Genomic DNA, 25,288 nt, shown 5'->3' on the forward strand with positions numbered 1-25,288 from the left:
AGCGATCATCAAATCCAGTTCCTTGCTCCACACTAAGATCTGAGAATTTGCTTAGAGTCATATGCATCTGATTGTATTGGAGCAGAGTAAATATAGCCAAGCATGATCTTCAGCACACTTAGGTTCTGATCCAAAATTTGGTGCTGTTACAAAAACTGCCATTAACTTTAGCTGCCTCAGTCAGGTGGCTCACCTGAAGCGGTGGGTTTTTTGGTATGTTGCTGTAGATTTCTTTAAAAGCCTTCTGTTTGCTTTCCAAATATATGTGTGCCCAGTAAGGCTTCCAGAAAGAAAAAAAAACATTCAGTCATCACAATACACTTTGCTTTTCAGAAATGGACAGAATAGTCAGTTGTACTGAGAGTAGCACAGAACATATACAAAAATATTTGCCAGATTTGACAGATTTCTATCAAGCTTTTTGTTTGCTGTTGACACTCTAGAACAGGTAGGTCTACTTCTTGGAGTCTGTTGAAATCTTTCCTGGATGTCTGCCTTTTTATGTCCCTGCCTGCAGCAGGTCAGCACTCTTGCTGAATGAAAAGATGAGGTTTCCTCATTCTTGGTGGCACCACTGACTTGCAGCAGTAAAAGGAATGACTGGCTTTGTGTCAGGCTAATCCTGCATCTCTCCCATGTGATGTGTGTTCCCATTAGTCTAGGATAGTTGGGAGCTCTGCAAACGCCCTAGAGCACAGAACTGCTAATGTTAACACACACTTCCCCGCCCCCTTCCTTCATAACTTGTGATCGCGGAGCCATGAAAGTATGTGAGTCCCTCCCCCAGAACAGAGCGGTTGCACCCGGCATATGATCAGGGCTCCATGTCAGCCACACCAGGCAGCACTGACCTGCCCGAGCGCTGTGCATAGGCAGAGCAATGACCTTAACGGAACAGAGCTTTCAGGAGTCTCCTCCACACCCTTCTGATGCGGCCAAGGCAGACATGGATGTCTCAGGAGGGAAGGAGAAGGCTGTGCACCTCTCCACGGCAAGGACTGGAGTGCTGGTGCCCAAGCAGCGAGCAACAGGAAGGCTGATCATGCACAGCATGGCGATGTTCGGAAGGGAGTTCTGCTATGCTGTGGAGGCTGCCTTTGTCACGCCGGTGCTGCTCAGTGTAGGGCTGCCCAAGAACCTGTACAGCCTGGTGTGGCTCATCAGCCCCATCCTGGGCTTCGTGCTGCAGCCCGTGGCAGGTTCTGCCAGTGATCACTGCACCTGTAGCTGGGGCAGGAGGCGACCTTACATTCTGGGTCTGGGCATCATAATGCTGGTAGGCATGGCTTTGTACCTCAATGGGGACGAGATGATCTCAGGTAAGTGAGGGGAATGTGCTGGTGACAGACAAAACTTATCCTACTGCTCTGAATTGGAAAGAAGGATGGGGTTCTTTTTTTTTTTCCTTTTAAAATTGGGTGTTAAAATTGGGTATCACACTACAGAGCTGCACTGAAGGAGCTTAAGAACACTGCAGTCTGTTCATGTTCAATCCTAATGCTGCATGTTATGTACCCTGTACGTAATGTTCAGTAGTTCATGCATGTGATTGCAGTATTATATGTTGACCTCTGCCTGATCAGTTCATACAATGAAGCACTGCTTAGGCGCAGAGATGTATTTGATAGCTAAAATTTGCCTTCTTGTGTTAAGTGTTTGATATTGCTCATATGATGTAGTACGCATCCTAACTAAATCAGTGTTAGTTCCTATTTTACTTGAGTTAACATTCAAAACGTTTATCTTAAATTATTGCAGCACTGGCTTGACTCAGGAATGTGTCATGCTGATGAACAATAGAAGTCACAACTCCATGAAAACAATGCACCTGGAATGTGCAAATCCAATAGGACTGACATCCTTAGGCACTGTTCTAGTTCAGCTTGAGATGTTACTTCTCAAAGACTTGTTGGAAAATTGTTGCTGTTGTTGTGACTGGTGGCTCCTCCTCAGGGGGAGGAGCGTGTTTTCACAGGTTGTTTTGTTCTCTGTTCCTGGATATCATTGCTGTTGCATGTATTTGTAATTGTTTAGCCAGGAAGAAATATTAGGCCAATCCTGACTGCCTAAAATTGTGGAAGGGTGGGACAAACTGAATAAAACAAAAATGTACTCCAAAAAACGTGTTTTAGGCTAACAGAGCATTCAGTGGAAGTGCAAAGGAGTAAGAAAGGTGATTGATGCTCTTGACTGTGAAGCTGGGGATACTCAGAGCTTCAGCAGGACAAGGGGAAGTGGCTTTAAGATGAGAAAGAGAAGATTGAGGTTGGATGTCAGGGGGAAGTTCTTTACAGAGAGAGTGGTGAGGTGCTGGAACAGGCTGCCCAGAGGGGTTGTGGATGCCCTGTTCCTGGAGGTGTTCAAGACCAGACTGGATGGGGCCCTGGGCAGCCTGGTCTTGTATTAAATGGGGAGGTTGGTGGCCCTGCCTTGGCAGGGGGCTTTGGAGATTCCTGATCCTTGAGGTCCCTTCCAACCATGGCCATTCTGTGATTCTGTGATTCTGTGATTCTGCTGATCCATGGCTCAAAGAGAGCTAGCACAGCTCAGTGCTGCACAGACTCAAAATCCAGTTATCCCACTTGTCAGATGCCAATCTGGTATCACTGGTCCCTCATGCATAACTAAGCATTGTTTAGATTTGGAGGAATCTGGAAGATAAAATGAGGTTTTGTGAAACAGAGCGGTATTGCTGTCACAATGAGAGTCTTTTTGGTTTTGTAGCTTTCATCGGTGAAAGAGACAAGCAGCGGACATGGGCAATAGTCATTACCATGCTGGGAGTAGTGCTTTTTGATTTTGCAGCTGACTTTATTGATGGCCCCATCAAAGCATATTTATTTGATGTCTGCTCTCATCAAGATAAAGAGAAGGGTCTGCATTATCATGCCCTATTTACAGGTACTCATATCCCTTCTTTTCCTTCCTACTTGGAGGGAGGGGAAGGAAATTGCATGGATTTTGTAACCTCTATGTACTAATCTTGAATGAACTGATCATCTGATTCTGTGCTTCAGTCACGGGTCTGTTGTAGCTGGGTTTTCACTGCTACAGAAAACTGCAGCTTGTGGTTGCTGCTGCAAGATCTCTACTGCAGAAGGCTGCAGGCCTAACCATTTACAGTAAAATAGCGTGGCTCAATTAAGAACAATTAACTATTATATAAATAAAGTAGTATTTATTCATTTTATTTTGATCTTCAAGTTTTGATGAAGCCAAAGTTAGGGAAGTGACTTGTTTTCTTGCCGTACAAATAAATCTTTTACTCAGCTCATGACATAGCAAACATGCAGCAGTGCAGCCGGCATCCATTCTTCAGCGGTGGTCCTACATCTGGTGCCTGCCAGTATAGAAATAGAAATTCTATGTAACATTCATAGCTTCTCAACTTCCACAAAATGAGTTCTGCTCAAGCTTCATTTGGTTGTCTTTAGACATTTGTAACGTTGCTGCAGAGGGAAAAAACTTGCACCAAACAGAAGGCTTTGTCCTGTGTTGAGAAAACACACAAGGAGCACACATAAAGCTGTGTACCTCTTATGTGACTCAGGAAGTGCATGGCACCACTCCCAGCTGTGCATGGGACCAGTCACTGTGACAGCACTGGGCAAAAAACAGGCAAGATAAGAAGCCATGCAGCCTATGCTGATGCAGATTTTTGCTGAGCTGTAGCAAGAACAGAAGCACAAAGGCTCTGTGGCAGTGATCTGCGCTGCCCTCTGCTCCCTGTGAGGAGCTGCAGCAGCCATGAGGCCTCTGCTCAGCTCCTCTGCTCCGGGCCCAGCACACCCAGGGCCCTCAGCTGCCCCTCACTCATCTGGTAGAGCACAGTAGTACCAACAGTGATACACAGTAGTATTGACAGTGGACAGACTTTGGATATTTGAAATAGCTGCATCCTGAACCTGGGCACAGATTCTAGGGGAACCTGAAAGCCATGTGGAGTTTAAATGAGTTTTAGCCTTTAGAAACAGACACAAATTTTTCTAATCACTTGTTTGGACAGAATGAGGAGCAAGTCGTGAAGTACATTCCTGTCTACACCAGAAATCTGCTTGCTGTTTTTCCTATTAAAAAGTTTTTATTTCCACGTTTAGAGCTATGGATTGAACTGATTCATTTGTATGGCAAGCTGCAAATGGAGGTGATGGCAACTTGCATTATATAGGACAGACAGATTTCTCCATGTTATTTGGACCAACACCGCATGCTTTCTGTAGCAAGGCTGTGCATGCCTAAACCCCTTCTGAATAGGTGATTGCCCAGCCCATTCCTGAAGCATAGAATCATAGAGACATTAAGGCTGGAAAATACCACTACGATCACCTTGTCCAACCATCAATCCACCCACACCATGCCCGCTAACAATGACCCTCAGTGCCACATCTGCATGGTTCTAGTTGTCAAGTCTGCCCATGAGAGTGGTCTACAGCTCTCTCGGAGAAGCCTGTTCCAGCATTCTACTGGCCTTGCTTTTAAACTGCATTCCCTAAAATTTAATCATATTATCTATCTTCTACATTTCTGACTTTTGTCACTCCTTTTTTCTATCTCTTTCAGACAAGAGAAGCATCCTTCCTCCTTCATTTTTCCAGCTTCTGTTTTGTGTATTGAGTTAATCACTTTTCCACTATTTAATTCCTTCTTTTTATATTAAACATCTCAAGACTTTGCTCTTCAGTCTACCTTCTCTGTATTTTAAGTCTAAATGCGAAACTAAGTGTATTGTTGTTATAACAAGACCACTGAGACAAAAAGAAGACACATGGTATATATCTGATACAACTTGCAGGCTGTGCATTCCAATGCCATGATTACTTTTAGTCAAAACAATATGCAAAAAAACCCTCAAGCATCAAATGTGAGCTGCAGTGCAAACATTGAGTGTAGGTTTTCTTCCAGAAGACATTAACTGCTTAATTGTTCTTCATTAAAACAAGCAGTGATACAGGCCCTGCAGGATTCAGTTAGACATAACAAAGGAGGGCTGTATCACACGTAAGAGGAAAATAAGTACAGAAAACCCAGAATGGAATTACAGTACCATGGTTTTTAGGTGAGGCAAATGTAAGCCTTGTTATTTCTGTTTCTTTTTGTTGCACAGAATGGTTCCACCACACGTTTCTTCAGTTCCCTAAGCAGAAGGGTAGAAATGCTTCCAATCCTTCAAATGCTCTGTGCTGGGCCACTTCTCCATCCTCCTGAGCCACCTGGATACCAGGGAGGGCAGGACTGGACAAGCGCTTTCTCTACCGGAAGCATGTGCTGAATGCAGCAGTGTGTTCTTCCTTGTGCCTCTCAAACTGTGTGCCCTATCAGCAAAGAAAGAAATTGTTTAAAAAAAAAATAAATAAATAAAAGAGAATGAATTCTTCTTTTATTAACACTGAGACATAGTGGCGTCTCTCCTAGTGGAGACATACTTGGATTTCAGGGATTACAAAACCCTGTTTTTAATTGTAGTCCCTTTTGAAAAGATAAGTCACATGGAAGCAATATTTCCGCCTAGAGCCATCTACCTAAGGTACAATTTACAAACTCTGCTTGATATAATAGAAAAATTGTTTGTTCCATGAATGCTTTTTAAAAAGCACATTCCAGTAGAGTTTTGTTTAATATTTTTCAGTTTCAGAGAAAAGACAGCCTTAAGGAAGTGTTTCTGAGTCATGCAGAGTATTTGCTGGAAAAATGATGGAGTCCCATGTTGCTATATATTGAGATCTTTTTTGAGAGCCCTTGCACAGCTCTCTCCAGACCTGAGGATATCTTGTTTCATATTTTGATAGGTGCTTGTATGTGTGATTACCTCTGAGTTCCAATTTCTTTTGATACTTCTTGTATATGCTGACACCTGAGGAGTGAATATCCTGATATCTGAGGAGTGATTATTCGGTCATTTCTAGAGGGAATCACACTGTTTCTAGAGGGAAACACACAAGTGTTGTATACTGTTTATTTATAAATGCCAGTAGATTTTCTTTCACCTTTTTTCTCCCCTGTAGGCTTAGGAGGAGCACTGGGCTACCTGACAGGTGCTGTGGACTGGGGTGAAACTGTACTAGGATACACCTTGACGTCAGAATTCCAGGTGATTTTCCTCTTGTCAGCCTTGGTTTTCCTCATCTGCCTTATTGTACATCTACGCAGTATTCCTGAAGTCCCACTCAGGTATGACAATGAAGAGACAAAGCTCTTGTTGGAAGTGACTGAGCCCTATAAGTACAGCTCCATAGAGGAAATCAAGAAAGGATACTTATCATGTACTGACTTAAATGCTACAAGTAAGCCGAAGAAAGGTACTGACACATCGTGTACAGAGGTAAGAACAGAGACGATTTTATAACCCAGTCATTTCATTATTGAAGACCATCAGCAGCCTTTTAATTAGCTATTGCTGGCTAACTGAAATAGAGTCCTTTCACACACATATTCAGAAAAATGTTCCTTCTGGATTCTTTCTTCTTCTGACCTGGATAAAGGGTCAGATCAAAGTCTTTCTTTTCTCTTTGGTTATTTACAAGGTATTTCCAGCAAGTGGGACAGAAACTAACTTGTCCTGATGCTTTCTGATGCTTTGGCAGGGTTGAGGGAGAGCCAAATACAGTTTTCTAGTCTGTGTCAGTTTCTTCATATCCTACCCATCTAAATTTTGTCAAGAGGATCTAAGTTTTCTATTAGTACCTATAGAACTAACATCACATTGTGGACAGGAGCTACAGAGCAATGATATTTGATATAAATCTGTGACTCCCATTGAAATCAATGTACTAATACATATAGTACATGAAAGTTCATTCCATGCTCCATTGGCTGCCACTCGCTGTTCCACTGAGGATTTATTGATGACACTGATTTGTCTGAAATTGCCTAAGCAACAATACTACATCACTTCTGGGGCGATTTTAATTTTATTTTTAAGTGTTGCTGGGGCTGTGCCTTTGGCATAACTTTGAGATGGCAGAGAGGAACTTGTACTTCAAGTAATCAGTGGTGTTTGTTTATTTTTTGATCTTATGAGAGATTGCTGCAATTTAAGACAGCTAGGAGAAGGTGAATCTACCTGAAAAACATCTAGAGAGATATAAGTAGGATAGTCTTAGGAACAGATAGTGGTTTTCACCACTAAAAGTCATCAACAGGAATCCTCTCTGCACTTTCATGGTATCCTATTCACACAAAGGCTAATATATGTCTGTATCCAAGTATGGCAATGAATAATGGAACAGTCACCTGTTGCTTTAACTTCACTTCTTATCTCTTAGCTTTGTTAGGTATATATTGTATATACAAGTCTTGGGAAATCAGCTAAAAATTACCAAGAATACTCAGGTGGTTAAGTTAGATATGATGGAAACCTAAACTAAAGTTTAAGCTACCATTACAATTCATTTATTGTCTTTTACTATTTATCATTTGTATTCTAATAGCATTTGTTATTTCTAAACCAAACAAGAGTATCATCACACTACACACTACAAAAAGCTAGACTAAAAGATGGGCACTAACTGATGAGAATACCAGATGCACAAACAAAGCAACAGTTTGTTAGCAGAGCATGGTTGGCACGCTGCAGTGTGCTTCCTGCTTACCCACCCGGCTTGGGGCACAGTAAACTTCACCAGCACTATTCACTCTGATTGTTCTCTGAATTGTCAGAGATGCTTGGTTGCACTGACTGGTCAGCATGGGCTTTGAAATAAGGGAAAGTGAATGAAAAAGAGCCATTTCCCCTGCAGAGAACATTCCTTGCAGGAAGCCAGGGAAGCAGGGGATGATTGGGGTAGCCTTTGGCTTGGCAAGAATCCCAGTGAATCACTAACATCTGACACCCTAGGTATAGCTCTGATGTTTACTGTGGGCCAGTTTGTGCAATTGCCCTCCTTTGTAAGTTTTCAGTTGGACAGCCTGTCGTTTGCTGAGCTTTGATCTGTCTCATATTCCTTTGATGTGTCCAGGCTTGGATAGATTCTAGACGCTCTCACCACCAAAGTGTTCTGTCTCTTGTGGCACATGCTTTACAAATTCATTCATCACTGTAATTGCTTCCTTGAAGAAATGGTTTGGTTTCCTGTCTCTTTTTTATTTCACGGTGGGCATCATGGCCCTATTTCATCTAAATTAAGGAATATGCTCTTGCATACAAATTGCTTCCAAGGTTATTAATGAGATTTGATCCCTTACAGTATGAATAAAAATCCGAAGTTATTCTACTTCTGTTATTTGCTTTGGTGCAAAGTCACTGAGGATCTGCTGTAAAACCGCTACTATGGATCCCTCTCTATCCATAATAGTCATCTTAGGCCTTAAGTTGTGATGATTTTATAGGGGAATGGGTTGGGTATTGTGAACTTTTGAAGGATAAACCACTTAAACAGAGGCAGACTTCAGAACTTCATTTACAAATAACTGTGTAGAAAGTGTTTGCTGTTAAGTATTGAATGTATGCATTAAACACTTTTTTCCATTTCCACTTTCTAAAATATCTAAATAGAGATCAAACATTCCTCTCTAGATGTCAAATTATCATTTGTAATTACAGCGGTGTTCCTTATAGTACCCTGACATTATACTGAGATTAGGAAGACTATTTTAAATAACTGCGTGGAAGAGTTGAATAAATTATATAAGCTAAGTAAAAAAATAGTAATTATCCTTGAAACAATGAGTCAGTATGAGATTTATTGTTATTATTATTATTATTTGTATAACTGTAGAGAATTTATAATTTTCACTGTTTAAAACACAGTTAAAAAAGACAGTGATGCCAAGAGAAATTCCAAGGGTTTTACACAGTATGCAGTTCAAGGTAGAAGTCAGCAAAATGAATTCCTATGAGGATTAAAAACCTCTCACTGGAGTAAAATATTTTCTAACTTTATATGTGGTGATCTTTCATAGAGCAGCTTGCAGCATAGCCTAGTTCAAAAGGCAGAGCTGTGAAAAGTAGCTAGAACACTGAAAGGAATTAATGATGTACTGAGAAAAATCAAGTGATAGCAGTGATCTGATTGTTGTGGTTTAACCCAGCAGAATGTTGAGCACCACACAGTCTTCTGCCCACTCCAGCCCTTCCTAGTGGGATGGGGAGAGAATCAAAAGGAAGAAAACTAACAGAACTTATGGGTTTAGGTAAAACTATTCACTATGATAGAGAAAATGAAAAGGATAATAATGATGACAAATAAATATGTGTATATGAATGTATATAGCAACTCATGCACAAGCAATTTCTCACCACCTCTCAGCTGATGCCCAGCTCACTCCCTTGCAGTGCAAGAGAGTGAGACAAGCTCTCCAGCTCCCTTCAAATTCCTTCCACTCGATGTTGTATGCTATGGAATACCCTTCAGGACGTTTTAAGTGAGCCATCCTAATTCTGCTCCTTCCCAAGTCCTTAGGCCCTTTGCTGCAAATGGGTTTGTCTCTGTACAACACTGCTTGGCAGCAACTATAAACACTGTGTGTTATATCAACATTGTTCTTCTCCTAGAGCCAAAACAGCATCATATCAGACACTGATGAAAACAATTTCATCCCACCTGAAACTATGACACCAATGAATGTGATTGAAAAAGAGACTGAGGTTTTCAGCAGAAAGTTCAGATGAGGAGAAAGAGATAAAATAGAACATTGAAGATGGTCAGAATTTTCTTCCCAGTCAGTGAGATTTTTTTTAATGTATTCCCACCAGGTTTTGATTTTGAAATGTGTTGTTTTTCCCACAAGACTGGAGATGTTCAGGTACTGGACCGAGTAGGGTTTTTGCTGCATCTCCTGTTTTGGGTGCTACTTCTCCTGGTACGAATCACTGTCTCTCACTGCTTTTTGAGGGAGGATGCAGTCCATAGAGAAAATTTCATAGTGGTTGTATACCAAAATAGGTGGAACACAAAATTTAGTAGGGAATGGAAACTATAAAAAAATGCAGTATTCTACAGATGATGTGTTTTAATTCTGAGGAAATATTTTTGAGTTTCATTTTTTCTATGGCAGCTTTAAATCTGCAGTGGTAAGCTGATTGTCCCCCAGGAAGAAGTTCTTTTGGTGCTTATTGGTTTATTTTGATTTGGTTTTTGAAACTCCACTGAATCTGTTTCGGCAGAAAGTTTTGCCTAGTAATAATCCTAACGACTGGTAAAGCAGGAAATACCACTGTGATGTACCCCAGCTCTTGGAGAGTCCCTGTCATTTTTCAGATGACTTTATTAGGCAACGATTCCACAAATCAAATATGTAGCGAAGGACATTTAGCACCCAACCAACCCATTCTAGCAAAAACAAAATAACTTTGGAATTTTAACATGAAAAGACACAGAGGTCTTCTCCACGTACTGTCAGAATTTTATTGGCATTAAGGGCTGTCATGCAATATTATTGTTGAATACTTGCTTTTAGGCTCAAAGGCGGATGACACTTAAATCACTCTTGAAGACTCTTTTAAGCATGCCATCCCATTATCGCTATCTGTGTGTGAGCCACCTCTTTGGATGGATGGCTTTCCTGTCCAACATGCTCTTCTTCACGGATTTCATGGGACAGGTAAAAGTGTAAAATCCTCTTGCTTTTCTCTCCTCATAGCATTTCCTTCTCCATCAAAACCAAATGAAGGTATTGTTATGAACTTGAAGACATGACTCTGGCTCCCCATAACTCTACATTTGCTTGCCTTAGTGTTTTTGATTTTTCTCTCTCTGTGGAAGAAACAAGAGGTAGTTTTTGTTTCCTTCAGTGTATTGAACAACTAAAGAAGAAAGAAATAGAAGAAAGGATTTTGCTCGCCTGGATAAGGGGCCAAATAAGGGATTGACTGAGTGGAAAAAATTGAGTGTGTGGGGGTAGGTCTGGAAAAAGAAATCATTGTAGCTAAGTTAGGAGTAAGCAGATTAAGCAAGAAGGCAGAAGTGGAGAGAGAAGGAGAATAAAAAATGAGAAACACCCAAAGAAAAAAGAGCAGATGAGTATTTATAGAGTGGCTAACACAGGCAAAAGTAAGGGCAGGAAATGAGGAAGAGCCTGGTGTGTGAGAGTCTGGGAGAAATGCGTGTGAAATACAGAGCACAACACAGAGGTGATGAGGGCACTCGTTGAAAGATTTCCTGGGTGCTAGCCAGTCTTTCTGTAGGAGGTATTCTATACATGCAATAATTCCTTGCCTTTTGTGATCTTCGTGGTCTCTTTAGGTTGTGTACCAGGGTAGTCCTTATGCTTCTCATAACTCCACACTTTACCATACCTACAGAAGAGGAGTGGAGGTTGGATGCTGGGGGTTGTGCATCAATGCAATTGCATCTTCAGCCTATTCTTGTAAGTATCTAGGAATGTACTCCAGCACTGTTATGAAAAACAAACAAACAAACAAACAAAAACCTCTTTGCTGTTCACTATTCCTTAAAAAAAAAAAAAAAAAGTTGCCAAATTAACTGTTGATGTCTTCCCCCCTCCCCCACCCCCCATGGAAATTTTAACAAGTATTACATTCTCAGCAGCATTAGAAACCTGTATCTTAGCATGAGCAGTTCTTGCCTGGATGACATGAAAAGGTGTCTCTCTGGGAGAAAGGCATTGTCCTTCATGTGAATTGACCCTGAGCACCGAAAATCATTTTAAAGCCAAAAGCCAGAGTGAAATGGATGCTGTGGGCATCATTCTGAGATGCTTTTTCACCTAGCAGTCCTGTAGCTATAGGTTTACAAAAGGCCCCTTCTTGGCCTCTTGCCATCTGCATTCCTCACAAATAAACTTTTTTATAATTACATGGAAGGCCTTGCCAAAAACATAGACCTTGTTCTCCAAAATTGTGTGTAAATATATTAGCAAGTTTCCTTGATAAATGTTACCATAGCTCTCATTCAGAATAAAAAAAATATATATCTTACAATCCAAAAACTAGTAGTGTTTTGGGAATCGAGCATCTACAAGAGCCTGAGGGAAATCCCATTTGGAGCTCAACTACAGGCATTTCTGTAGCACCACTCTGAGCTCAGACAGAGGTTGATGCCAAATGTTTTTATTGTAACTGAACAGCAGAAATGTCTGAAGTTGTCCATGGGGGTGGTCCTTCCAGAACCGCTGTTAACTACTTCTCTGAGATGGTTATGCCAGAGTAAGAGTATCAGAAAGAAGCATTCTGCAGCAAATTTGTAACCACAGTAATTTCAAGCAACTTTTAAAATCACTAAGCCTTTCCCCTTCACTGCATCTTACAAAACAAAACTCCTAAATGAATTCCCTGATGAAATGTTGCTTGTTCTGATTCACTCTTGGCAACAGTTTCTCTTTCTTTCCACAGACCTGCAGAAAGTCCTTCTGCCATACACAGGATTAAAGGGACTTTATTTCATTGGATACCTACTTTTTGGACTAGGCACTGGGTTGATTGGCTTGTTTCCCAATGTCTATTCCACTTTGGTTCTATGTTCACTTTTTGGAGTCATGTCCAGCACTCTGTATACTGTGCCGTTCCAGCTCATTGCAGAGTATCACAAAGAAGAAGAGGTAAGCCGAAAGTGTAAGAAAGGGCAAATTTGTGTCTGTTTGAATCTGTTTAGTCTATTTTGGCTGAACATTGGTAGAAAGGGTGAATGGGTTTAAAATTATAAATTTCAAACTGTTTATGGTGACATGATATGAACAGAAAGTTTCTGTTAATAGAGATCTTTATTAAACAACACTGATATTATAAGCTGTGTTGAAGCTAGATGACAGCCCTCAGCTGAGGCCCCAGCTCCAGAGAGTTTCCATAGTCCCACATTAAGACAAAGAATAATCACAACTGAGATAAGGCCAATTGCAGTATGTGCTGAGGCTGCAAGCTACTTATAGAGATCCAGCCAACCTGTGTTGTCTTCAAGGATTTCCTGCCTGAGAATAAAATCTAAATTACTAAGGTTTTTTGTACTCATTAAAAGTAAAGGGGCGGCTGGGGCTCAGTACGAGTAGCTGCTGTTACTTCAGGGAAGATGAGTTTGGTTCATGTTAGCTGAGGAGCTGACTTCTGAGTCCCTGGGGTTAATAACCACCCTGTGAAGGCTACCAGAAGCTTTAGCTAACTGCAAAGTGTTACGAAAACCTATTATCTAATAAAGATATGCAGTTCAAGTACAAAAAGTTTTGTGTAGTTCTGTAGAAAGTTGTATTCTGTGTTCTCATTCTTCTGGCATTCTTTTTGGTCCCTCACATTCTGTTTGCGAAGGGAATCTGGAAAATCCTGAGTTCCTCATGTCATGTTTCTAGGCTCAGCTGGACCTTCATGTGTTTTAAGGCATTGTAGTCTTCAATGGAAACATTCTAGCAAGTTAGTAAGAAAGTTGGAAACAAGAAGGATAAAGGAGAATTGGAAGAACTAAGGAAAAGTTTTCATTATGTCCAGTGGCATTTGGAGAACTGAATAAAGAAAATACTGAAACACAACAAAAGACAGTTTAAACCAGCTATAAAAAACATAGTTGAAATGGGACTATATTAAGCCCCTGAGAGTACCTCCTACTATTCTGTATGATTTCTCAACACCACCATCTGAATGAGGAACACGAGGAAACTCTAAATTAGTCGAAGAAACCTATGAGGACATTTCAAATTGATTAAATATTTCATAGATCTGCTTAATCATTTTTCAGTTAATTTCTGTTCTTTCCAGTAAGGAAGAATTACGATGTAGAGTTTCAGACAGATTTTAAAAAGTGCAAGGTTTGAACCCAGTTTAGGGTGAGATCACAATCCTGACCTTGAGACAACCAAATCAGAGAGAGGAGATAAAGGCAAAATTACACCCCCGTTCTGAATCAGACCTGTTCCAAAACAAAAGTGAAATAAAATATGCTGAAGTGTACATGGACTTAAAATATAATAAGCTAATATCTTCAAATGTCATTTATAGGAGCACTTGGCAAATGGCTGTGACGTTTGACAAATGACAATCATATGTTAGATCTGACATTAACAGAATTTGGTTTGTCTTAAATCTCCTATAATGTATGAGATGATAGAAAAAGTATGATAGAAAAGGAAACGTCAAGTGCAAAATTGCATTCACTTACACATTCATAATATGTGGTAGGAACAACTGACATATGGGAATGCTGGGCACAGCCCAACAAAATAAATGTAATTAAAAAAACCTGTGTCTTGAATTGAAAACACCGCATTATTTTAGAACAAAGAACAGACATCTTTCCTTAGTGTACAACCTACCAATATCATATGCTGGGTTTTAAATTGCTGCCATTTCAATTCCTGTTCCACACTGCCATTCCCTAGGACCCTAATTCATTTTCAGTCCTGCTGGATTAGGTAGGCACTATTGTCTTCTGCTGCTTTGTGTGGTAAAACTCAAAGGCAGTGTAATAGGTGTTGCAGAAAGCATCCTAATCACAGTCAAGAGCATTTGGATACTAGGAAAGAGCAGCTCAGCTAGAGTACAGCATGGAAACTGTCTGTTACAATGCAAACCTTGCCAAACAGCAGCAAGAACAATAAACATCTAGTTATCATCATGTAATTATATTGTGAAATAGTATAGGTCTTTGTGGAAAGGGTTCACAAAATTAAACCTGAGATCTAAATCTCCAGAGATCATCTGGTCCAACACCTCTGTGCAAGTAATGTCACCATGAGCAGGTTGTCCATGGTCTTGTCCAGTGCAGTTTTGAAGATCTTCCTGGTTGGAGTCTTGCAGCTCTAAACAAACTGAGTCAGTGTTCTCCAAACCTCACAGCATGTGAGGTTGTGTATGAGATGCTCATATACCATAAATGAAGGCTTTTGCTCAAATATGTATGTAATTTTAATTTAAATAATTAACGATGGTGTTCTGTATGTAGATGAATTTGTCTCTTCATTCATTTTCAGAATTTTTTTTTAGCAATAAAAACATCACACTTAGGTTTTAATACTGAACTCTTTCATATGCTCTGAGACGTAACTTCAGAGCATCTAGTATAACTTCAGATCACAGAGCTCCATTAGAACAAATTGTGGGATGTAGTATGATTTAGTATTCCCCTGAAGCTCCCTGTATGGTTGGACTTGACCTTGAAGGTCTTTTCTATTTTTTTTTCCACTCCATTACTCTTAGGTGATTCTGTGATTCAGCCATGTGAGAGTTGGAGCTAAAATATTCTTGATGAGGTGTCCTGCCATGTGAAATTTTCTTCTTGTTCTAGTTTGCCAGAGCTCAAGTAGAGCTGTACTTCAAGGAAGCAGTCATTTTTTCTGATCAAGTTTCAGTTCTTTCCTTGAGAGAAGAGATAAAGTTACTGATGAGGGAAACAGGACAGTTTGGAAAAATCATTATCACTTGAACAATCTCTGTTTGAATTTTGTAACCTCTGTGGGTCAGACACTAAAACCAGAAAGGAAGCAGAGAGCTATTGGCCTGTTTTGCTGCATCTGGATGCCATGGCATGAGGGATTCAGCTTATGTTTAAGTCCTGTTTAAGTCTTGTTTTGTGTTTATTTCCAGGACCTGAATCTGCAGCAGAAAGAACAAGGCATGGAGCACGGGAGAGGCAAGGGCATTGACTGTGCTGCTCTCACCTGCATGGTCCAGCTGGCACAGATCATCCTTGGTGTGGGCCTTGGTCTCTTGGTCAGTGTTGCCGGCAGTGCAGTCACTGTGATTTCAGCATCAATGGTGGCATTGGTTGGCTGCTGCTTTGTTGCTTTTTGTGTTCGATATGTGAGGTAAGACTGTGTGAAACAATTGGAAGAAAAAAACCCAGAAGATCAGCACTGTTGCCATGCTGGTACTGCTGGTACCTCCTCCTCCCTTACCTGCTTGGAGCAGCTGCAATCACGGAGCATCACTTAACCACAAAGTGAAGACTTGATGAAATTGGTTGCCTAATGCCTCAGGTAGAAAGCTTCTCCATTCTGAGTGCTTTACTACTGCCTTCCTGCTGACCTCAGTGCATGGACATGCTATTACACTTGAAGACACATCTGCCTGTGGTATGTTGATACCCTACATGAGGAGTCATCGTGAAACTCATTATCAGTTTGTGGAAGAGAATAGATGAAGTATGTGTTGAATTGAAGAAGTTGATTGAACAGAGCTAAGATTAAACTTTTTTTTTTTCTTCTCATTTTTATCTTAGTTTTGGGGATATTCCTTTTGATGGTCTAAAGATGCAGGAGCATCAAGCAGGTGTCAGAGGTCATGTGCCATCATGTTGTATGGTTAGTATGTAGGTCACTCCAAAAGTAATGCCTCCTATTTATTTCCACAAAAGCTATGACAGGTTCAAAGAGACAATTACACTTTTCGATAGAGCAAATTCTCACCTGCAAAATGCCACCATTAGCTACATATCTTTGCCAGTGATGGAAGAAAGCCTGCATTCATCAGTGGAGATGACCCACTGTCGCACCACCCACAACCATGCCAATATCCACTCTTTTGATCTCCACAAACATTCAGCAAGTGTTGGTGAATGTCAATGGGTGATGTTTTTTCACACAAAAGAATTCAGTGACACACCTTTGCTTCATCTGCACTTCCATGTCAGATGCCATTTAGTCAAAATGCCCCTCTGCTGCCATCTGTTGCAACTAAATGTAATAGAATATGGTGGGAAAGTTCAGCCTCTGCTGCCAGAGCACCAACACCCACCTCTGACATTGTGAGCCAATACAATAAAATAGAAGGCATTACTTTTGAAGCAGCCCTCATGCTATTGTTAAAGGGGATAAGTTACCTCCCTGCTGCCATGAAATCCTGTTTGGGCATGGAAGGTGGCTGGAGTGTAAAAAAAGTTGAAGCTTATTGCTTAAAAATATATCTGTAAAGTTATTGTTTTATTGTGTCCTGCTGTTTGTGTATAATTGAAATGACAGCACTGACTGAGCTTGTCATTAAAGTCTGCCTAAGGCTGCTCTGCAAATCTTTGTTTAGGCACCTACACAATTGATCTACAGGAAACACCTGCCATTCCTTCTCTCTTAAAACTCTAGCTTCATGACTTCATTTATAAATGAAAAAATAAACTTGGCACACAAAAAATTACGTCCATGGTGGTACACCACTCAAATCTTGACACTGAGTTTTACAATATTCAGTTTATCTTATTTCTCTATTTTCCATGCATATGCATTTCCATACGTATAGCTTTGATTTATTTTTGTTCTTTACAGACTACTGTAAATTAATTGAGTTCTGCGAAGTCCGTCATGAATTATGTACAAAAATACCTCTAACTTCTACCATAAATCCTGAAGTCTCCTTATTTGTATTTAATTGAGTACCGAGCTTCATACCTATGAAGTTTCTGAGTACTGTCTGCGAAAATGGTATGCTATACTTTGGCTGCACTTCCTCCATTCTGGAGGTTGTCATACCCATTTGCTACTCCTCATGAAGATGTCCACTAATGCAATATTGTTAATGAATAGCAGTACAGAGAAAAACTGTTGCCAGCTAGGATTTTGTGTTTCTTTGTTTGTTTTTAAGCACATGTTGCACATGTATGATCAACACCATCATCTCAGAGCTGATTAGCTCTTGGAGCAGGGACATACAGAGTAAAGAGGCACCACTACGTACAAATGGTTGGATTTGAGGGAGAGAAGAAGCCTTTGCACGGGTTCACCAACTGCAACCTTGTTTTTGTTTTCAAAACCAGGGTAGAGCCACTTATTCTCAGGAAAAAAAATACAATTTCTCTTACATAAATTTATAAAAATTATATATATAATATATATACTTATATATTATGTATATAATAACAACCCTGTGGAAACCTCAGTTGCATTCTCTTGGTGGTTGTATCTCCATTGCAGGCCCCAAGTGGGGCTCAGTTCATGGCAGACCTTGCTTTTCTGCACAGCTCCTTCATCGTGCCTTGTGAAGAATCTGTGGTCCACGGCTTTTTCTGCCTGGAGGTTCCTCATTAATCACTCTCATGTTACACCCACAGAATAGAAGAGATTGAAAGAGTGGGGCATGGGGCTGTGCTTGGAACATTCTGTGGGTATTTTGCGGGCACTGGGATGACTGGAACACAAGGGCGCAACCAGGACAAAAAACAGAAGAAAGACAGAAAATGAAGGATGGTTTTAATCTCAATTCACTTATTGTCATCATTATTTTCCATTGATGCACTATCTCCCTGGGGGAGGAAATTTTAAGGAAAGAGAAAGGCTAAAAACGGGGAAAGGAGGAGATGTTCAGGACTACCAAACTCAAAAGCAGCATGTAGGCCCATCTTCTAAGAGCTGAGGACGAATTACTATGTAATGCTCAATTTCTAGGAAAGAACTTGGCAGCATTTATTTACGTCTTTGTCAATATTTTCCTTGAGGCTTAGTGCAATCAGAACACTGAAATTCAAATTGCTGTTGCTATTTCTGCTCTCTTATACAAAACAAAAGCTGGCACTGATTCAAATCCAGAGTGACTGAGATCTGTAGCAACATCAAAATCGTGAACCTGAAAGAAGAAGGGAGACGTCATTAATTTATAAATCAATTCTTTTATTTACAAATTTGCTCAGAGAATACTATTCCAAACATTCATGTCATCATTCTCATTATCTTTTCTTTTAAAATGAATTACAATCTATAGAACACACAACAGAGTAGATTCAGTTTTTCTTCGAAATTCGTCCTATATTTGATTCTAAGACTTAAAGTTACGTCCATCTTAATGTGTCTTTGTCAGAAGGCAAGAGAACAACAAAAGAAGTGCAATTTGAAAAACATTATTTAAAACTGAAGATTTATGAAGGTGCTCATTCTAAAGCCAAAAGTACTTTTCATATTTCACTGAAAATAATTTAAAATGTTGCAAATTCATGAGAAGGGAGAAAACAGGTATTTTTTTCAGCACTTGAAATATATTATAGGCACTGAAGAACTTCACTGTGATGCTATTACTTCAAGAAGTTCCACCTTTTCGATCTCTTTCTGCATTAGTTTAGGACTTGAAATGAATTATCAGTATATTCAGTTAAGGCATATAATATCAGCTTTTATTGCAGTAACATGAGTTTTGAAGTTAAATGGGACTCACCTGATCTTTGTAGTTTTGTTTCCATGTACATATAATCAAATAAAGGTCCATTTTGTGTTTAGACAAATGATGCACCTAGATGAAGATGCAGATATTTTGCAATAATCAATCCCTCCTCCCTCCCACTTTAACAGAATTGGTTGTGGTTTAATGAAAAGGGGCAGGAAACAATGCCATCTTCCCACCTCTTTCATTTTTCTTTCTCTTAGAAGTGCTTTTCATTTATTCCAATTTAATAAACTGGCTTGTTACATAACTGAAATGTTAGAGGAAGTTTTGATTCTCTTCAAAGAGTATCTACAATATTAGTTATGTCACAGTTTCTTTTTTTTTTTTTTTCTTTCCCCGGTTTTCATCTTTTCTCAGTGATTTCAATAGATTTCTCTGACTTTTGAACTAGCAAAAAAGGGGTTTATGGGTGACAATTTCTCAGTCATGAATCACTAATATCTTCGCTTGGTAAAATTCACAGTTTCAGCACTGGTGTCTGCAACTTGCTACCAGCCCCTACAGTATGTCAAAAGATAGGGAGAAAGCAGCGTAACTATGTGTGGCAATGATGTTTGATAATTCTGGACTGAAAAATGAGTTACTTCATGCAGGAAGAAGGTGAAAGTATCTGTGATGAAGTGTGTTCAAATTACTTTTGTCATGATAAAGCTGTATGAACATTATGTACAAACCTTTCCCCTGTAAGTTTCCAGCATTCATTTCTCATTCCATACCTGCTCCTTCTTTTGTTCATTTAAGCAATGTTTGAAGCTACTTGAGCAAAATAAACCTCTGAAAAGCAATTCACAATTCAGTTCTCTATAATGCTTTTTCAGTTTCATGTAAGCTTGTTTAGTTACTCAAGGTGTATTCATTAGTTGCATTTCATAAAGCTTTTTCTTGAAAATTAATACAGTGTCTCCCCTTTTCTACTCTTTTGCCTGTATGTTAAAAGTAATGACTGCACATTGTGCGGATACATCCAGCCAGAGAGTATTGCCTTGTGTTGCTTTATGTAATTATTTGCAGAATTAAGGGGGGTGTTGGGCTGGAGGGAAGGACTGCTTTAGAAAGGAATTATCATCAAAGACGAGAATGCTCCAGGGGAGAAAGGGAACGGACCTGCTGTCTTCCTAAGCATCGAGTACCTCTTTCCATCCCTAAGGCTGAGTGCTTGCTTGCCCCCCAGTGTTCGAAGGCATTATAGCACTTCTCTAGAGCTCATGCACTGCCTTCTCTTGCATTACTTTCTAAACTAAATCTCTCCTCTTTGTTTTATCCTACTCCTAAGCTTCCTTTTAGAGAGGCGCTTTCCATTGTGTGTAGACAATAAATAAAAGTTTGCTTGCTATTAGCTGTAAGCCAGCAGCATGATTCTAATTAAGATGCTGGTATATGGACTGGAGGCATTAGGAGCCGTCCAGGTGCTTTGTACCTCATACTAAAATTAAGCCTTTAGAAACATACAGCACTAAGAGTCAAACCTGTGCAACTGTACCAACTGGATGGCAGATTAATTTTTGCTGCATTAGTTCCTAACAGGTAAGGTGCATTGTGTAGTAGGAACAGGACAAGAGCATTGTCACTCCCTGTAACCTCTGCTTTCAGGGCTTCTGTCATCAATAGGAGCTGGGGACAAAGTGAAATATAGCAGAAATTTTACTGGAAGTCTTAAGCAGAAGGTCTCACTGGCATGTAAGAAAGGACAATGTTCCAGAAGTAACACTTGCTAAAAGCTGGGATCCAAAGTCTGGAGCTGCATGGCTGGAAGATCACAATATAAAGTCAGATGCATCCCAGCTCATTTGTTTTATTTTTTTTCAGTGCTGTCTTATTTTGGGTTTTGTTTGTTTGTTTGTTTGTTATTTTCATGCAGGAAATACCATCATAAAATACAATTTGCAAGTTATGGGATTCCAGGTATTTTAAGGAGAGCTGAAACAACTGTTTCTTAAATAAGAGCTAATATTCCAACATAATGCCTAATCCCAATAGGCAGGACCTTAAGAAATAAATACTGATCACTGTAACACTGCAAACATTGGCAGTAAAACAGTTTTTAAAGCTACCCTGTCTCTGACAGAGAGATGGCACATTATCAAAGAATGTTGTTCCTTTCTGAACAGTGTCTTTAAATTCCTTCTGTAATATTTGATATTTTTTGTGCTTGAAATCCAAGATTTTAGTCTACACCTGAGACAGTGGCATGAACTGCACACCCAGCATGTTTGCTGATGACACCAAGCTGTGTGGTGTAGTTGATACAACAGAAGGAAGGGATGCCATCCAAAGGGACTTGGACAAGACTGAGCCCATGTGAACTTCATGAGGTTCAACGTGGCCTAATGTGAAGTGTTGCATTTAAACTGGTGCAATTCCAGAGATGTGTGTGGAGAGGGAGAAAAGTTCGTTGAGAACAGCCCTGTGGAGAAGGACTTGGGCATTCTGATGAACAAAAACAGGACATAAGCAAGCAGCATGCTCTTGCAGCCCAGGAGGCCAACAGTATCCTAGGCTGCACCAACAGAGGGGTGGCAGCAGGGACAGGGAGGGGATTGTACTGCCCCAGCTGCAGTTCTGCACCCATGTCTGAGGTCCCCAGCACAAGAATGACACTGGAGCTGTCGAATCAGGTCCAGAGGAGAGTCATGAAGATGGTCATGAAGATTTGGAGTACCTCTCTTATGAAGCCCAGTTGAAGGAGCTGGGCTTGTTCAGATAGGATAAGAGAAGGCTCCTGGAAAAAATCATTACATCCTTTCAATACATAAATGTTGCTTTCTGGTAGGAAGGGATTGTCTTTTTACACAGGAAGATAGTGATGGAACAAGTGGGAATGCATTTAAATTAAAAGAAGAGAGATACAGGTTAGATGTTAGGAAGAAGTTACTTACTCAGGCACTGGCACTGCTGCCCAGAGAGCTGTGTTGCCCCATCCCTGGAGGTGCTCAAGGCTGGGTTGGATGGAGCCCTGGGCAGCCTGGTGGGGGGCAGCCAGCCCATGGCAGGCCATTGGAACTGGGTGGGCTTAAAGTTCAATCCAGTACTGCTGCTCAGGGCTCAGTCAGCTAAAATAGGCTGCTCAAGAATACGGCTAGTCATTTTCTGAGGACCTCCAGAGATGGAGACATTGCCTCAGTGCTTGACTATATCATTAAAAATAATAAAAAAATAATAAAAAAAAAGATTTTAAAAAGTTTTTTTCCTACATTTAGGTGAAATATACTGAATTTCTGTTTCTGCCTGTTTCCTGTTGTCCATTCTCTGGATAGCACTGAAAAGTCAGGGTATGTCTTCTTTTCCTCAACAACCCTGGTTCCAGCAGGTATTTATTGATAAGATCCTCCTGAGTGTGCTCAGCTCCAGACTAACCAGTCCCAGCTCTCTCAGCCTCTCCTTGCATGTCAGGTACTCCAAGTGCTCAGTCATCTTCATGGTCTCTCACTGACGAATTCCCTCCAGTAAGTCTCTCTCTCTCTCTCTCATACTGGAGAGAATAAAACTAGATACATCACTTCTGATGTGGCTTCATCAGAGCTGAGCAGAGTCGGGATCATCTCCCCTGACCTGCTGGTGATGCTCTAACTAGAAAGCTGTTGGTTTTCTTTGCTGCAAGAGAACCTCTCTGGCCTATATGCAACTTGTCCAAAACGATATACAGGTTATTTTCTGCCAGACAGCTTCTCCACCACTCAGCCTCAGCCTGACTGTTGTGTGGGCACTTTCCATTCCCTAGTACAGGACATGGCAGTTTCTTTGTTTGAGGTTCTTGTCAGCCCATTTCTTCAATCTATTGAGGTTCCTATGAATGGTGGTGGCAAAACATTCTGGTATATCAGCCACTCCAACTTTTGAATTATTTGGTGGGATACATTCTGTTCCACGGTTAGATCATTGGTAATGTCTTGAACATGATTGGTTTTGGTTTTTTGACCTCACATACTCTTCTGTTCACTGATCTCCAAGTGATCTTCATGCTGCTGATTGCAACTCTCTAGGCCCAACAATTCAGCCAGTTTCAATCCAGCTCACTTTCCATTTATCTAGTCCATATTTTATCAGCTATTCTATGGAAGGTCATGGAGAAGAGAATAGGCATCAGAAAACTGAAGGAAAGCCAAAGTAACTCCAGTTTTCAGAAGGGACAAGAAGGAGAACCTGGGAAACCACAGGCCAGTCAACAGCCCACCTTCCAGCAGGGAAGGTGATGGAACGACTTACTCTGGATGTCATTTCCAAGCAATCAGAAGAAAAGAAGTTTATCAGATGTAGTCCACATGGATTCACCAAGGAAAATCGTGGTGACCAACGAAGTAGCTTTCTGGGATGTCCAAAATGGGTAAATGAAGGTAGAGCATTGGATGTTGTATACCTTGAATTAAGCAAGACTTTTGCCATTGTCTACCATGATATCCTTACCCAAGGTAGGCTTTGGAAGTGTGGGATAGATGAATGAACAGTGAGGTGGACTGAGAACCACCTGACCAGAAGAGCTCAGGTAGTTGTGATCATTGCAGGCCTGTAACTGGTGTTCCCCCGGCATCACTATTGAGTCCGATCCTGTTTAATATCTTCATCAGTGTAGAGGAGGGCTATAAAAATGATTAGTGGATCATCACTGTTATGAGGACAGGATGAAAGATCTGAGACTATTCAACTTGGAACAGACTGAGAGGGAACCTTACCAACAACACCAGACAACTGGAAGAAAAGGAGGTTATCAAGAGTAGTCAGCATGGGTTCACAAGGGGGAGGTCATGCTTGACCAACCTGGTGGCCTTCTATGATGTTGTCTCTGGCTGGGTGGATCGGGGGAGAGCAGTGGATGTAGTCTACCTTGATTTCAGCAAGGCTTTTGATACTGTCCCCCACGACATCCTTATAGCAAAGCTGAGGAAGTGTGGGATAGATGAGTGGACAGTGAGGTGGGTTGAGAACTGGCTGACTGGCAGAGCACAGAGGGTCGTCGTTGGTGGTGCAGAGTCTGGCTGGAGACCTGTAACCAGCGGTGTTCCTCAGGGATTGGTGCTGGGTCCGGTCTTGTTCAACGTCTTCATCAATGACCTTGATGAGGGGATAGTGGCCACCCTCAGCAAGTTTGCTGATGATACGAAGTTGGGAGGATTGGCTGACATGCCTGAAGGCTGTGTTGCCACTCAGTGAGACCTGCACAGGCTGGAGAGCTGGGCAGAAAAAAAACGGGTGAGGTTTAACAAAAGCAAGTGTAGAGTCTTGCATGTGGGGAGGAATAATTGCATGCACCAGTACAGGTTGGGGGATGACCTGCTGGAGAGGAGCTCTGCGGAAAGGGACCTGGGTGTCCTGGTGGACGACAGGTTGGCCATGAGCCAGCAGTGTGCCCTTGTGGCCAAGAGGGCCAATGGCATCCTGGGGTGCATTAAAAAGAGCGTGTCCAGCAGGTCGAGGGAGGTGATCCTCCCCCTCTACTCTGCCCTGGTGAGGCCTCATCTGCAGTACTGCGTCCAGTTCTGGGCTCCCCAGTACAAAAAAGACAGGGATCTCTTGGAAAGAGTCCAGCGGAGGGCCACAAAGATGGTGAAGGGCCTGGAGCATCTCTCCTAGGAGGAAAGGTTGAGTGAACTGGGTCTGTTCAGCCTGGAGAAAAGAAGACTGAGAGGGGACCTGATCCAGGTCTATAAATATCTGAGGTGTGGGGGGCAGAATGGCAAGGACGGACTCTTTTCAGTGGTGAGTGGAGACAGGACAAGGGGAAACGGACGGAAACTGCAGCATAGGAAGTTCTGCACAAATGTGTGCAAGAACTTCTTTACAGTGAGGTGACGGAGCACTGGAACAGGCTGCCCAGGGAGGTGGTGGAGTCTCCTTCTCTGGAGATGTTCCAGACCTGCCTGGATGCCTACCTGTGCGACCTGCTGTAGGGAACCTGCTTTGGCAGGGGGGTTGGACTCGATGATCTCTGGAGGTCCCTTCCAACCCCTACAATTCTGTGATTCTGTGATTCTGTAACTCTTATATGTATCTGAAGAGTAGATAACAAATGGATGAGTCAGGGTTTTTCACTGGTGCCCAGAAACATGACAAGGAGCAGGAGACTATTCTGCTTCATCTTTGCTTTCCTCTGTGAAGATGAAAAAGTTCTTCTTGAATTCTGAAGGTGATAGAGCACTGGAACAGGCTTTTCAGAGATGTTGTGGAGTCTCTTTCTCTCAAAACGTTTTTTAAAAGCCTGAATGCTTTCCTATGCAATGTTTTTTAGGGAACCTGCTTTAGCAAGTCTCCAGAAGCCCCTCCTGCCCTTATGACTGGGAT

General features: G+C 41.2%; 1 protein-coding gene across 1 annotated transcript; it reads left to right on the forward strand.

Annotated features, from left to right (window-relative positions):
- Positions 1–880: 880 nt before the first annotated feature.
- Positions 881–17,889, forward strand: SLC45A2 (solute carrier family 45 member 2; the record flags this gene model as incomplete). The annotated part of the gene is made up of 9 exons (XM_079548319.1): positions 881–1,319; positions 2,725–2,901; positions 6,003–6,319; positions 10,396–10,539; positions 11,181–11,304; positions 12,290–12,495; positions 15,461–15,681; positions 16,095–16,176; positions 17,776–17,889. The coding sequence occupies 9 exons, from the start codon at positions 881–883 to the stop codon at positions 17,887–17,889; spliced, it is 1,824 nt and encodes a 607-aa protein (XP_079404445.1).
- Positions 17,890–25,288: the final 7,399 nt, after the last annotated feature.

This window comes from Tetrao urogallus (genome assembly GCF_951394365.1).
Source record: "Tetrao urogallus genome assembly, chromosome: Z".
Lineage (NCBI taxonomy): Eukaryota > Metazoa > Chordata > Aves > Galliformes > Phasianidae > Tetrao > Tetrao urogallus.